The 12749-nt window shown below is 49.9% G+C and overlaps 1 protein-coding gene across 5 annotated transcripts in view; it reads left to right on the top strand.

Moving 5' to 3' along the window:
- Positions 1-12749, top strand: part of SEPT9 (septin 9) — a 238179-nt gene that overhangs the window by 208043 nt on the left and 17387 nt on the right. For all 5 annotated transcript variants that reach the window (XM_006018333.3, XM_006018336.3, XM_025197488.1 and 2 more), the window contains 4 exons: positions 2372-2563; positions 9541-9669; positions 10045-10126; positions 11621-11758. In XM_006018333.3, the coding sequence (XP_006018395.1) occupies positions 2372-2563; positions 9541-9669; positions 10045-10126; positions 11621-11758 (541 nt within the window). The remainder of the gene's footprint in view (positions 1-2371; positions 2564-9540; positions 9670-10044; positions 10127-11620; positions 11759-12749) is intronic.

Here is a 12749-nt window from a genome sequence, read left to right as displayed (position 1 = left end):
CGTGTTGCCTGTCTGTAGAAGCTGGGTGGGTTGGTGAATATGGGGTAGAGGCTGTAGGTGCCTGCTTTGTTCACTTCCTCAGTTGATTTGCTTCCTTGCTATCATAGTGCAGATGCAGGCTGCTAATACAGAACTGAGGCTCAAATAATGCATCTCTCCCCATTGCTGCTATAACCTTCAGCTCCAGTGATGCCCTGCCCTGCCCTGCCCCAGCTAGGCTCCCTTCCAGATATCATTCAAAAATTCATGGACTCATAGAAGATTAGGGTTGGAAGGGACCTCAATAGGTAGATCATCTAGTCCAACCCCTAAAAGAACTACTGACCATAAAGACACTTGAACCTTTAATCTTCTAATCCAAAGTCAGACACCTTATGCATTAGGGCACACAGGTAAGGATGGATACAAACAGTTCCAGAATCGCACACCTTCAAGGTTCAATCCCAGTAAAATCACTTGAGGTTTATTTGTGTTGCTCTGTTTTTGTGGCTACAGGGGTTAAACCATTGCATAATCTAATGCTTCTCGTAGTGGTAACATACTTTCCATGTGGATTTATTTTTTCTCCTGGTATATCAGAATTCTTTCCACTTTGGGCCTTGCCATTTTAAAAACAGCACTAATTCAGGATTTCTGGACCAGCCTCTGGCTCACTGAGGCTGTAATTTTTGCAAAGAGATGTGTTGGAGCCAGCAGTACGCTGCCAGCTGTCCATCAGCTTGAATTTATGTGGCTCTGGTGTAAAGCCTTGCTACTGTGTGTATCCAGTTCTGTGCATTTCCTCTCTAGTGGATCTGCATCTTGTGTGCAAACTGGGTGTCTGGGGCAGAGCCACGATTTGCTGTCTGCACACCCCTGCTCAGGGCATCCAGACCCTGCTGTAAGATCCCAGCCCAGCTGCAGAGCAGCTCCGCATCCTGCAGCATACCCTGGGTCCCGTCTTCACGGAAATCCAGCCCTGAACCATTACAGCATGGCTGCTGCTGGGGTCTCCATGAAAACCAGCCCCAGCCACGTGAGCGGGGGCTGCTGGGAAATGGAGTTCGGCTGCTGGCCGGATCCGCCATTTACCCACCCCTGAACTATAACTTTTTAAAAGTCACCTATTACAAAAAACCCCAAAATAAGCAACCTCCAAATAAAACAAGCCCCCAAAAATGCAGCCCGTGACTCTCAAAAAATTAAAATGACTTTTTAAAAAAACAAGCCCAATTCCATTTATTATAAGCGGACTTGGCAACCTTGAGCCTAATCAGGACACCCTAAACATTCAAGGACACAGTCAAGCCATAGTCTTGTGTGTTTGCAAATGAGCCTTTGGCAGCTTTTCCTTTCCTTAACTGCTGCTCTGTTAATACACTTGTGGGAATGGCTCCTTGCAGAGTCCTTTTTCCCAGGCAGTATAGCACTCCAGGCTCATATACTCCCCCTCTATCTCCGCCCTCCCTCCACCCTTCCCAGCACAGTCTCTCACCGGTGACAGTGCAGGGGATCTGTGCTGATTCTGTCTGCAGAGCTGCAAATCCAGCCACTCTTGGGCAAACTGAGTAAGACCTCTCAACCTCTGAAAAAAAAGTCAAAGGCCCTTGTGCACAGGGAAGGTCACCAGCAGAACTTAACCGCAACAGCTGAGCTGCGAGAGTCACTTTCAGAGCACTGTCTATAGAAGTGGTTTAGGATAAGTCAAAGAAAAGCCCCCTCTCTCCCACAAATGTGCCTGTGCTGTGTTTTGCCACATAGTTCAAGTGGCTAATTGTTCTGGTAGAGCTCAGCTGGGAAACTGTCTTGGGTATGGAAGTCCATAATAACTGAGTCAAAGTGGAAGACTTGTGTTATCAAGATTTCATCATTCTTGACTAAACAAACTTTCAGACTTTTGTTGAGGGGTTTCTTGGCCCTGAAATCTGCTGCTGTCTTTATGGTGATGAATTTTCTTCATTTGGAGGTCTAGGAACCTGCTGCCAGAGTGGTCTTTGCTCCTGTTGGGATTGGGGGTGGTTTCTTGGGGCTGGGAAGATCTGGGAGACATTTTGTCTGGTACAGACCAGACTGGGGGACTTGACTTCAGGTTGCTCTTTCAAATAAGCTTTGTGACTTTCCTGGAGCCAGAGATGGGCACAGTGGAAAAAACCAGGGCCTGGCATGCCAGACTGAGTTAAGAGTGCACAGCAGAAGCCTGCTTTAGGATGCCTTATCCTTGTTCAGCCTTCCTGGCCCCTAGCTGTCACAGCGACAGGCAGTAAAGGCACTGCCCCTAGCAGAAAGCACCTCCCTCCCACCTTGGAGAGGGGGGTCCCTTCCCAGACAAGAGAAGTTTCCACTCTCGTGCCCCTCTCAACACTTTATAACCGCTCTCCATTCTTGTTGGCAGGCACTGAGGTGGTTCCTAGTTACACACCCAGCATGACGGATGCCCCCAGAGACTCCGGCCTCAAACAGGCCGCGCCAACGCGGACAGAGAAGCCTGCTGTGGACTTTGGCTATGTCGGCATCGATGCCATCCTCGAACAGATGAGGAGGAAAGCGATGAAGCAGGGATTTGAGTTCAACATCATGGTGGTCGGTGAGTCCTCAGGGGCCACTCTCCTCAGGCTCTGTCTGCAATGTGCATTGCCTCCTAGCGCTCCATCTGTCTTCCCTTGTAGAGCAGCGTCTAGGATTGAACATGAGGATCTTTTGAGCGGGAGTCAGCAAAGCTGCTCCTGCTTCCGAGGGACTGGCTGAAGGTCAGCTGGTTGGAAGTGCCTATTTATCCATGTGGCTGTGCATGGCTCCCAGATGTTAAGGATTTATTTGCCATGTGGCTGATGTCTGTGGGATCATGGCTTTTTAGTGCCATGGTCCCTGCTACCAAGCCGCATCGTTGCCACCTAATTTCTGCCATGATCCACACTGCCTCTGCATTCCTGTTCAGTCCCCCATGCAGTGGTTTGGTCCAAGCAGGAGGCCAGGAGGAACTGGCTAGACTTCAGCCTCCTTCTGTAGGCATGTACACCTCCCGGCATAATGGGGCCCCATCTCAGCTGGGGCCTCTTGGTGTCATTGGAGAGTTTCCCCAAATCTATGGGGGCATTTATACGTGTACCTTTGTTTGCTCCAACACGCCAAAATCCAGTGCGTTGGAGCAGACTGGATTAATAGTCTGTGGAGCATGTAAGCTAATACGCCTGAAGCTGTGTCACATGCATTTGTATAAATGGCAAAATGCACTTCAGCATGCAGAACGTGGCGGTGGTGCACTTTTGCACCTTCAGTGTGTTTTAATTTAAAAGCGTGCTGCCTCCGTTTTCTCACCGCTGATGCTCATTTCGCTGTTTATACAAATGTATGTGCCACAGTGCCGGGCATATTTAAAAACGCCTGGCGCTGCAGCACATGCATGTGTACAAATGCCATGGGTTTGCATGATATGAGTGCAGGATGGAGTCTGGGGAATCTCACTCCACAATTGTCTTGGCTTTTCCTCTAGGTGACCTGGGCAGGGGGCGGAGATGTTATAGTTGGGGGCATGCACAGGAAGCACAACTTGGAAACTGAAGTCATCATTACCCATGGCAATGGTCCTGTGGCTCAGGCTGGCCATGCACAGCACAACTCAGCATAAGCACCAAGTCTTGGTTGCTCTGCAGATGTGATTCTGAAGCACAGAGTTTTCAATGCTAATTAATTGCCTTTGCTTGATAACGCACAAACCACTTGCTGATGGATGCTAGATTGAAGGATGGCAGAGAGCAGCAGGGAAGGAAGTTGCTCAGGTGGTTTGCTAATGTGATTATGAAATGCTGAGGAAGCTGGTATATAATTTTGAAGCTCCCCTGGCTGGACTGTTTGCCAGCTTGAGAGGTCTCCAGCATATAGAAGTTTCCCCTGGGATCCTGAAATGCAGTGTGTGCTGAAATGGGAGTATCCCTGGGGCTCAGGGCAGGTGAAGAAGGAGAGCTGAGTTTACTCTTCTTTCCAGGCTTGCGAGTTGCAAGCTCTGGGCCAAAATCAAACTGTCAGGAGGCTGATGTTGTTGAGGCCTGATCTGCCCTTTGGAGCTACAGTGAATGAGAAGTGAGAAAGATGGAGGTTTGCCCTCAGGTCATTCCCCAACAACCACTCAAACAACTTCCCCTTGCTTGAGGCCTGCTGCCTCCTTACACTGCTCTACCTGCTTTTTACTGCCATGGCTGCCTGTGTCTTTTGTGTGAACCCCTAATTTCAGGGATTTGCAGCTTGGCTGCAACCAACTTGTTCTTGGCTAAAAATGCCTGTGTCAGCAGGTGATGGTTGAAATTTGAAGTGAAGAGCATGTGGGTGTTCTTGACTGGGCTGTGAAAGGGGAGGTTTTCCCTGAGAGCGAACTTGGAGACATGTCTGTAGATGTAGGCCAGCGCTCCTTTTGCTATCAGCATGTTTGCAGAGAAGTGACATCACAGCCCCAGGCTTAGCAGCCTGCCCCTAGCAGTCATTATCAGGTTGCAAGGTAGATGATGAGGTGGCCTGGGCCTTTCAACTCGGTCCGGGGTCCAGGGGTCCAGCTGCATCCTTTGTGATGGGTACGGAGTCTCCAGTGGTGAGAGCTGCTCTCTGTGCCTGCAGCAGCACAAGGGTGTCAATGAGAACGTGGCGGGAGGAGAGCGCCAGGCAAGCCCCCCTGTGTTTCCTGCTGCTGGCTGTGCAGAGTAGTGGTCAGCTGCCCCCCTCTGCAGTGAAGGGTGTATAATGCTCTAGAAAAGTCTGGGGACTGAAAATGAATGTGCTGGCTCAGTGCACTCCAAAGTGCATCAGGCCTTATAACCTGTCCTTTTACCTCCACTCTCCTGGGAACTTGCTTCTGCCCTGGACTTCTCACATCTTGCCATGCAAGCTCCACTGCCTTGTGGCACTGCCTTTTCACATGACTCCAGAGAGCTAATTATACAGTGAGCCCAATGCAAGCCCTACACTTGGACCAATTCCTGGAGGTTTCCCAGGGTGTCTTCCCCAACACAGCTGCTGTTCAGCATTTTCAGCCAAGTTCCCGTATGTGGGGGGTTCTTTTAGATCCTCAGCTTCTGAGTCCCTCTCTGGGAGGTGAAGTTACACGAGCTGCTGCCTTAAGTCCTGGCCAGGACAGGACTCGCTGCTGCTCTGCCCCTGGATTCACATTTGTGCCCACAATGCTGAGGGTTCTTCTTTTGGCCTCCAGAAGTAGGCTGCCTTGAGGAGGCTCCTCTTTCTACTGTGCTGATGACTGGGATAGGTTTCAGAGGGGCCTGGCCTTGCCTTGGCAGAACGCTGTGTGTGGTATGAAAGCCCCTGCTTCGCGGCGGCTGGAAAACATTGTTCTTTTCTTGGCAGACTCTGCATGGCGTGTTTATAGGCTGGGGAATTCATGGCAGTGTAAACAAGCTTGAAAATCTCCAGTTATCACAGAGAAACACAGGGCAGGAGCTAGAGTAAGGGGGCAAGGCAGCACATGTAAATGGGTGGGTAACCCCTGCATAGGATCAGTGAAGAGCCCCTTGAACTGGGACATGCGTTCCCTGGATGCCTTCACTCTCCATTTGACTGCTCTATGCCAAGGCAGGGGGATAACAGGCTTCTTCAGCCAGTACATGTATGGGCAAAGGCATGGGGCAGCTGCTTATTTCAGGACTCCCGTTAAATGGGGCTGTTTCTCTGGGGCAGAGCTCATGTGTTTGAGGAGCAGTCACTGTACCTGGGTGCCTGTACACCCCCCTGAAGCTGATCTGGCAGCTGCCTCTCACAAGTCTCTCAGAGAAAGGGGAATGAACCAAGCATGATTTGTTCTTTCTCCCTTATGGATTTAGTCCACTGCATGTGTCCTGGGCCATCCAAACAGGCTCTGTGCACTTAATGTGATCCCTGAATTTGAAGAACAGCAGGTAAACCTCTCTAGGAGGGTAGCTGCTCATGTGACTAGCTTGCAGTTCTTCAGAGAAACCCTTGACTTTGCAACATCTTTTTCATTGAGTTCTTGCCTGTCCTCTTTTTTTCAGTAGCACCCAGGTGGGTGAGCACACTCCAGTAACACCCAGGCCTTTTCATGTCCCACATCCCTCTAGCATGTAAGCACCTGCAGAGGTGGAGAAGAATCATAATTATCATTGCCTCCATTTTATAGATAAGGAACTGAGGTTCAGTAAAGTCTAGTGACTGGCTTGGGATTGCATTTTGAGCCTATAGTAGTCCCAGCTCCACTGCCTCGCTACAGGACGATCTTTTCTGTGCAGCACATAGCTTATTCAGTTGGGTTAACTACTTTTGCCCTGACTACACCCTTCACAACAGGCTCTCCCATGGCCTTTTGCCACCATAGCCTTATTTGCTGGCGTGTCATCCACCCTGGTCTGTCTCTGAGCTTTGATCAGATCCATGAAAGTGAGTCTTCAAGTTGTGGGGCTGCCTGGGTTCTCCAGAACTGATTGAACACCTCAGTCCTTGCCACTTTGGGTCTGGGGAGAATCAGGTAAAGGTCTATGTAAAATACACCCTCCTCTTCCTTTATTTTGCCCTGGATATTGATGAATTGCAGAACAACAACACGGACTCTGAGGAACTCTGTACTGACCAGGAAGCTGAGAATCCAGACCCACACCTTTAATGCTAGCTCCTGGAAGATGCTGTTTCTCCTCTTGCCCTTTTGTCTCCAGATGAAGTCACGCTTCAGCTATTTGCATGGAGGCAGGCGCAGGGGCTGACTAATGCAAGCTGCAGCTATGTGTCACCTCTTAACGTTTTTTTCCTTCCCAGGTGCTTCTAATTACCAGGCCCCCAAAAGGAACTGCAGATTAGCCAAGTGTGTTTACAGTTCAGAATCTGTTTACCCTTGTGCTGCTTGATGAAAGGCTGAGCAAAGGGCATGGAGCACTTGGCGGGTATCTGTTCCATATGTTTCTTTTGCCCCCAGAGCTGTTTTAGCTGCTGACAAGCAAGTCGGCACAGTGGAGCCCACATGGCTCTGAGGCTGGATTTGGTCCTGCCTCTCGGCATCAACAGAGCCACGGGACTCTGGCTGCAGAACTGTTGCCAAGGCGGGGGTATCAGGCCGATGCCTTTGTTCTTCAGCTTGTTGATGGTAAAGACCCCAGCTGAGATGGGGCCCTTCATTAAAGCACTGTCCAGCCACATGTTAAGAGACAATGGCCCGTCTGGCACAGCACTAGGTAATCCTCAGTAGCCGTGGGGCCGTGTGGTGTGTTGGCAGATTCCTTTACAAGTATAAAGGCCTGTTGCTGTCGTGCCATTCAGTGGCACTGTTTACCCTGGGCAGTCTGCACACACCCATCGCTGTCTGGAGCTGTCTGTCTTGTGCAGTGCAGAGGAGACGGGTAGGAGCGCGGTCGCTCCTGCTGGACCGTCCAAGCAGGTAGTCTGGCAGCTGTAGCGTTGGCCAGTCTTCTCTCCTGGTCTTTTTAAGGCCTGCCTCAATGGATGTGGTCCTAGCACTGAAGCTGTCTGTGCCCTGCTTCCTCTGCCTTTTCTTTTAAGAACCGATTGGTTGCCCCTGCCTTGTCCATGTGGTGCACTTTGTTCATGAGTAGCTTTTCCTTATTCCCATCTATCCTATGACACGTCAGTGCAGACACACCTTAGCAACATGGCATCGAAGAAACAATGCTTTTTCACAAGAATTTGCATCAGGGCCAGAACAGAGTTGGTAAGAATTCACTTTGGCACTACCAGAACAGAGTCATTGAGTCTGGTGTGCTGAAAGGTTCATTCAACAGTATTTCTGTGGTCAAAGATACTTCCGCCTCAGAGCTCTTTGCAAGGTCTGTGCGGTCTGGTCACAAGAACAAACTTGACACAGGAGAAAGGGTCAATCAAAAGTTCAAATGGGTTAGAAGATCCCAGGGAACTCTTGCTCTTCCCTAACTGGCCATGAGCTGTTGAGCTGTTAGTGTCTCCCACTAACCCACTTTGTTCATCGGTGACCAGTATGAGAAGTACTTGCAGAAGGGCATCAACATTAACCAGAAGAAGCGGATCCCAGGCATCCAAGCGCATGATAAGGATTCCCTCCTGGAAAGCGGGGCTCGCTGCAGTTGGTCTTCTAGGGCTGGGGCAGTAGGTTTGATGGGGGCGGAGAGTTTAAACTGAGCACATGAAGCACTCTTGCAAGGGCTTCCCGGACATGGGGTTACAAAACGAGTGGCCCTCCTGCTGTTATCTGAGGCCTCCCTTTGCCTACAGGTGGGATATCTCTTGAGGATTTTCTCATGCAAGTATTGTGCTGTTTCTCCTGAAACACTGATTTAAATGGACAGATTTAGCTTAAACAGCTTTGCCCTGTGCTGATCTGACTCTCTTAAGAGGCCCTTTGCCCTCCGGCCCTCTTAAATCAGTCCTGACTCGAGAGCAGCTGTGTCATCTGTTTGCTGAGAGAACCGATCAGTCCCTTGACTTAATTTACTCCCTTTTTGTGACGCCAGCCATAACTCACCGGGTTGTTGGTTTAGTGAGCCATTAGGATCTATCCCCTGCAGGATTTATTGAAGAGCTGGAGAAGGTCTTCTCCTAGGGGAAATCAAGAACTTGGGATCAGCTGTGTAGAAATGGAAATGAGGATACCAGAAATGTGTGGTGGGGTTGTCAGGAGGTAGACCCCTGGGAGGAACCCCCATGTCCATCCTTCCTTCGTGGCCCTTTCATCTGTGAGTCCCTTAAAGAGGATCTCCCTCACCCAGGAGCCTTTGTGCTGCTGCTTCCCATGCTCATAGTAAGCAAAGAAATAAATTGACTGCAGGTTCAGTGCCAGGGTCCTCAAGGTCAGAAATGGAACTTCATAAGCATCGCCTCTCGTGCCGAGTGTGTCATAACCCCCTATCTCTATTCACAAGAGCCTGGGTGCCTGCATTTGCCATCGCAGAGCCCAAAAAACAGATGTATGTTGTTTCTACTGCTCATGGGCGTAGGGAAATGTGTTGATTACCAAAGGAAGTGGTTTTCACTGAGCGCTGCTGGACGGTGTAAAGTGAAAGCATCCCCGCTAACAGCTGAGCTGTGGTTCTACTGCCCCACCCCCTCCAATGAAGCTAAACAGACAGATTTAGCCCAATCTACCTTGTGACATGATCAGGATTTAGCCCAATCTACCTTGTGATGCCCCAGCCTTAAGAGATCCTTTGCCCTCTGGCCCTATTAAATCTGACCTGTCTGTGGAGCAAGAGTAGGTACTCAGTCTCTTAACTAACAAGTAGCATGAGAAATAAAACTTTCCCCTCCCAACACAGACTTGGGCTAAAGGAACTGCTCCCCTGTGTCAGCTGACTGAAGCACAGAATGAGAGTGCATCTACAATGGCTTAGCTATGAGAGGGCACCAGGTGTGCCCGAGCCAATGCATGGTCCTTGTCTTATGGGAAGTGCCATCCGGCAAGACAGCAAGCTCAATTTCACAAAGGACCTGTTGGCTGTTTGCAAAGCTGTTGGTAGCAGAGTTGGCCCTGCCTTCGTAGCAGATACAATCCTGGTGTATGCTGGGCTGACTGCAGGGAGGGGAAGTGGACATGATTTCACTCTCACAGCCACACATCCTGTTGTCTTCCAGGTCAGAGCGGCTTGGGGAAATCCACATTAATCAACACTCTCTTCAAATCCAAAATTAGCCGGAAATCTGTGCAGCCAACTCCAGAAGAGCGGATCCCCAAAACCATTGAAATAAAGTCCGTTACTCATGGTGAGTCTCTCTGCAGGGCCTGTATACACACTTGGCTTTGGGTGCTGCAGGTTCGCTTTGAGCCTTGTTCCTCCAAGGGCTCACCTTGTACCCATCTGCTCAGTGATCTGTCTGAAGGGACCTGGGATGGCATATAGGGCCATCTAGTCTCATAGCCATAAGACTAGAAGCTCTCCTGTAGGGACAGAGGCTGAATCACCTTCTTATCAGGGTTATAAGGGAGTTGCAATGCTTCTGAGCTAGAGGGACAATATATCCATTTGAGGGTTGCAGATACCACACCTCTGCTGATCTGGAGGTGAGGGGAGCTCCCCAGGTATTTAGGTCCGTTGGTCCCTGTCACACATGCAGCCCCTGCGTGTTTGTCTGTTTCAGAAATCGAGGAGAAAGGTGTCCGGATGAAGCTGACTGTGATCGACACCCCAGGATTTGGAGACCACATCAACAATGAGAACTGGTGAGTTTTGGCCCTTGGTGCACTTTGCTGGCTGTGCAGATGCTTGGCTGGCCTCGGTCTCCTATCATGCAAGCTGTCTTGTCATGTACCAGCCTTCCTTTCTTCCCAAGGGCTCTGAACCACCACAGAGGGCAGGACAGGTCAGGGCTCATGGCAGAAATGCTGCAGTGTCTTTCTAGGAGTGAAGGTTAAACTGAGCTCCGTCTCAGCAGCAGCGGGGAGGATGGAGCTGCTGAACAGCTGGGATGGTTTGGCTGGCTGCAGAGGGAAGCTAATCCCTGCCAGCTTCCTTTTACTTCCAGCCTCTGTGCAAATAGCCTGGGAAAATTTGAATTCAGGTGAAACCCTGATAGCTGACATGGCTGATCCTTTTCCCTTTACCACCTTGGCTTAGAACTGGCGCCTTTGAGAGAAAATCCTAGGAGCAATCACTGTTTCTGAACATCCATCTCACCCCCTCTCGAAGGCTGGGTGTGCGTGCATTATTTTATTATCAACAATTTGTTTACCCTCGAGCACCCTCGCTCTATGGCATAAGCTGAGCACTTTGGGAACATGGTCAAGTGTGACAATCATCAGTGTTGAGCTGGGGGCAGGGGTGGGGGTTGAAGGTTTCTCTGTGGGCAGCAGAGATAAACATAGGTTCTTCTCCCTAGCCCCATCCACACCTTTCACCCCTCTAAAAAAAAATCTTTTAGAAAAGCACTAAAAGCTCCATCGTCTTGTTAGGCTTTGGAGGCTGGTCTGTTGTAGTCTGTACAGTCAGTAGCCAGCTGCTCTTCCCCATTTACCCAAAGGGCAAGACCCAGTGACACCTGCTTACAGGTTGGGATGTGGGATCCAGTTTGGATGAGGAGGAACTGGGAGCTGACTAAGCTAAGCCTTGAGGCCTTCCATGGCTTAGCTGACCTTCCTTTAATATTTCTGCTCTGAAATGGGCCAGAGTCCATACCGTCACAGGATGCAAGACCATTAGTATTAGGCTGGTGGCAGAGAAGCCAGCATGATATTTAGCATTTCCATTTGTTACCAGTGAGAGAAGGTTGCATTTGAGCCCAGCCTTCCACAGGCGTTGGTCGGAAGCTCTGCACTTCCTCCTAGTGTGAGGCAGAGTTCACAGCCCAGGTAGCTGCAGTCTCCTGACGCTGTGCATCCTGATCTCTGTTTGCTGTTAATGGCAGGGCCAGGGGGATTCTCAGGCAGCTGATTCTTTAATAAGGTGCATGAACAAGGTCTGCTACTCCCACAATCTGAAGAGCAGCTAGGTATGTATTACACAGGACTCCTGACTTTTTTTCCTCAGCTGCCTCCAGCCGTTATGACTAGGTGGTCATGGACACTAAGATATCCTTTATGCTCCTGTTCAGGGGCTCACTCCTGAAAGATGGTTATCATTCTCTCTGCTCCTGCTGACTCCCATTAAAACCCTGCCAAGAGGGTGGTCTTGTCTCTTCCTGACTTCCAACTCACCTGTCCATATATCTTTCTGCACAGCTGGCAGCCCATCATGAAGTTCATCAATGACCAGTATGAGAAATACCTGCAGGAGGAAATCAACATTAACCGGAAGAAGCGGATCCCAGACACCCGAGTGCATTGCTGTATATACTTCATTCCAGCCACCGGTCACTCGTACGTATCCTGTATCCAAATAGTTTACTCTTTGTTATAGGGAGGGTAGCATGCCCCCCCTTGGGTCTGTCTGGTGCTGTCTTCAGTCACCCCAGCAGTTGGCAAGAAGGTCACACTCCCTTTGCTCATTGTGAGGCTCTGCAGTCATTTCCTCTAGTCAGCTAACTCTCAGGAGAAGGGGACAGAGCTTTTGCATTAAGTGTCTTATAACCCCCTATGAGTCAGTGTGAACTTCTACCAGAAGTTGCACAGTGACTCTGAACATACAGTCATGCACAAGCAGAGCACAGAAGTGCTATAGCCCAGCTCTCTTCCCCATGCAGCAGGACAAAGCAAACCTAGCCAGGCACAGGTAAAAACAAATATATAGGCATTGTCTTGCCTTTTCCCAAGGGCCTGTTAAACAGCTGACTAAAATCTAGGAAGGGATGTAGTTTTGCCGGGGTCTGTGTGACTGATGTCTGAAATCTGGTGGTATGGTTGAACCCAAATGCGTTTAGGAGTGGCATTTTATTTTTTCCTGGTCATCCAGGCATCCAGATTCAGTCACTCAGGACAGGAAAAAGGTTTGTGGGTAGGCAAGTCCCTCTTGCATCTTAGTCCAGTGGCTAGGGCACTCTCGTGCGATGCTGGAGGTCCCTCTGTTCTAGATCTCCTTCACCTGGAGGGGGTTTGAACCAGGGTCCTTTTTTCCTTCCCAGAACAGCACATGAAGCACTGCACCTCTGGTCAGCCATTACTCTGACCCTTCCCTGGTGCCCTTTTGGAGCTAAACCATTAACACAGTCTTTGAAAAATAGATGGAGGGTGGAACAGTGAAGAGGGGAAGCTTCTGCCACACAGGGCACAAGGGCCCAGACTAAAATCTAGGGCCCTTTCTTCCAGACCAGCAGCCATCTCCTTGAGCCCAACGACTTCTGGCTTGCTTAATTTCTCCTGTCCTTACACATCACCCGCAGGCCTTCCTCTCATGATAACCCGGGGTGCAGTC

This window comes from Alligator sinensis, unplaced genomic scaffold (genome assembly GCF_000455745.1).
Source record: "Alligator sinensis unplaced genomic scaffold, ASM45574v1 scaffold400_1, whole genome shotgun sequence".
Taxonomy (NCBI): Eukaryota; Metazoa; Chordata; order Crocodylia; family Alligatoridae; genus Alligator; species Alligator sinensis.
This window is presented reverse-complemented; position numbering and strand designations above follow the sequence as displayed.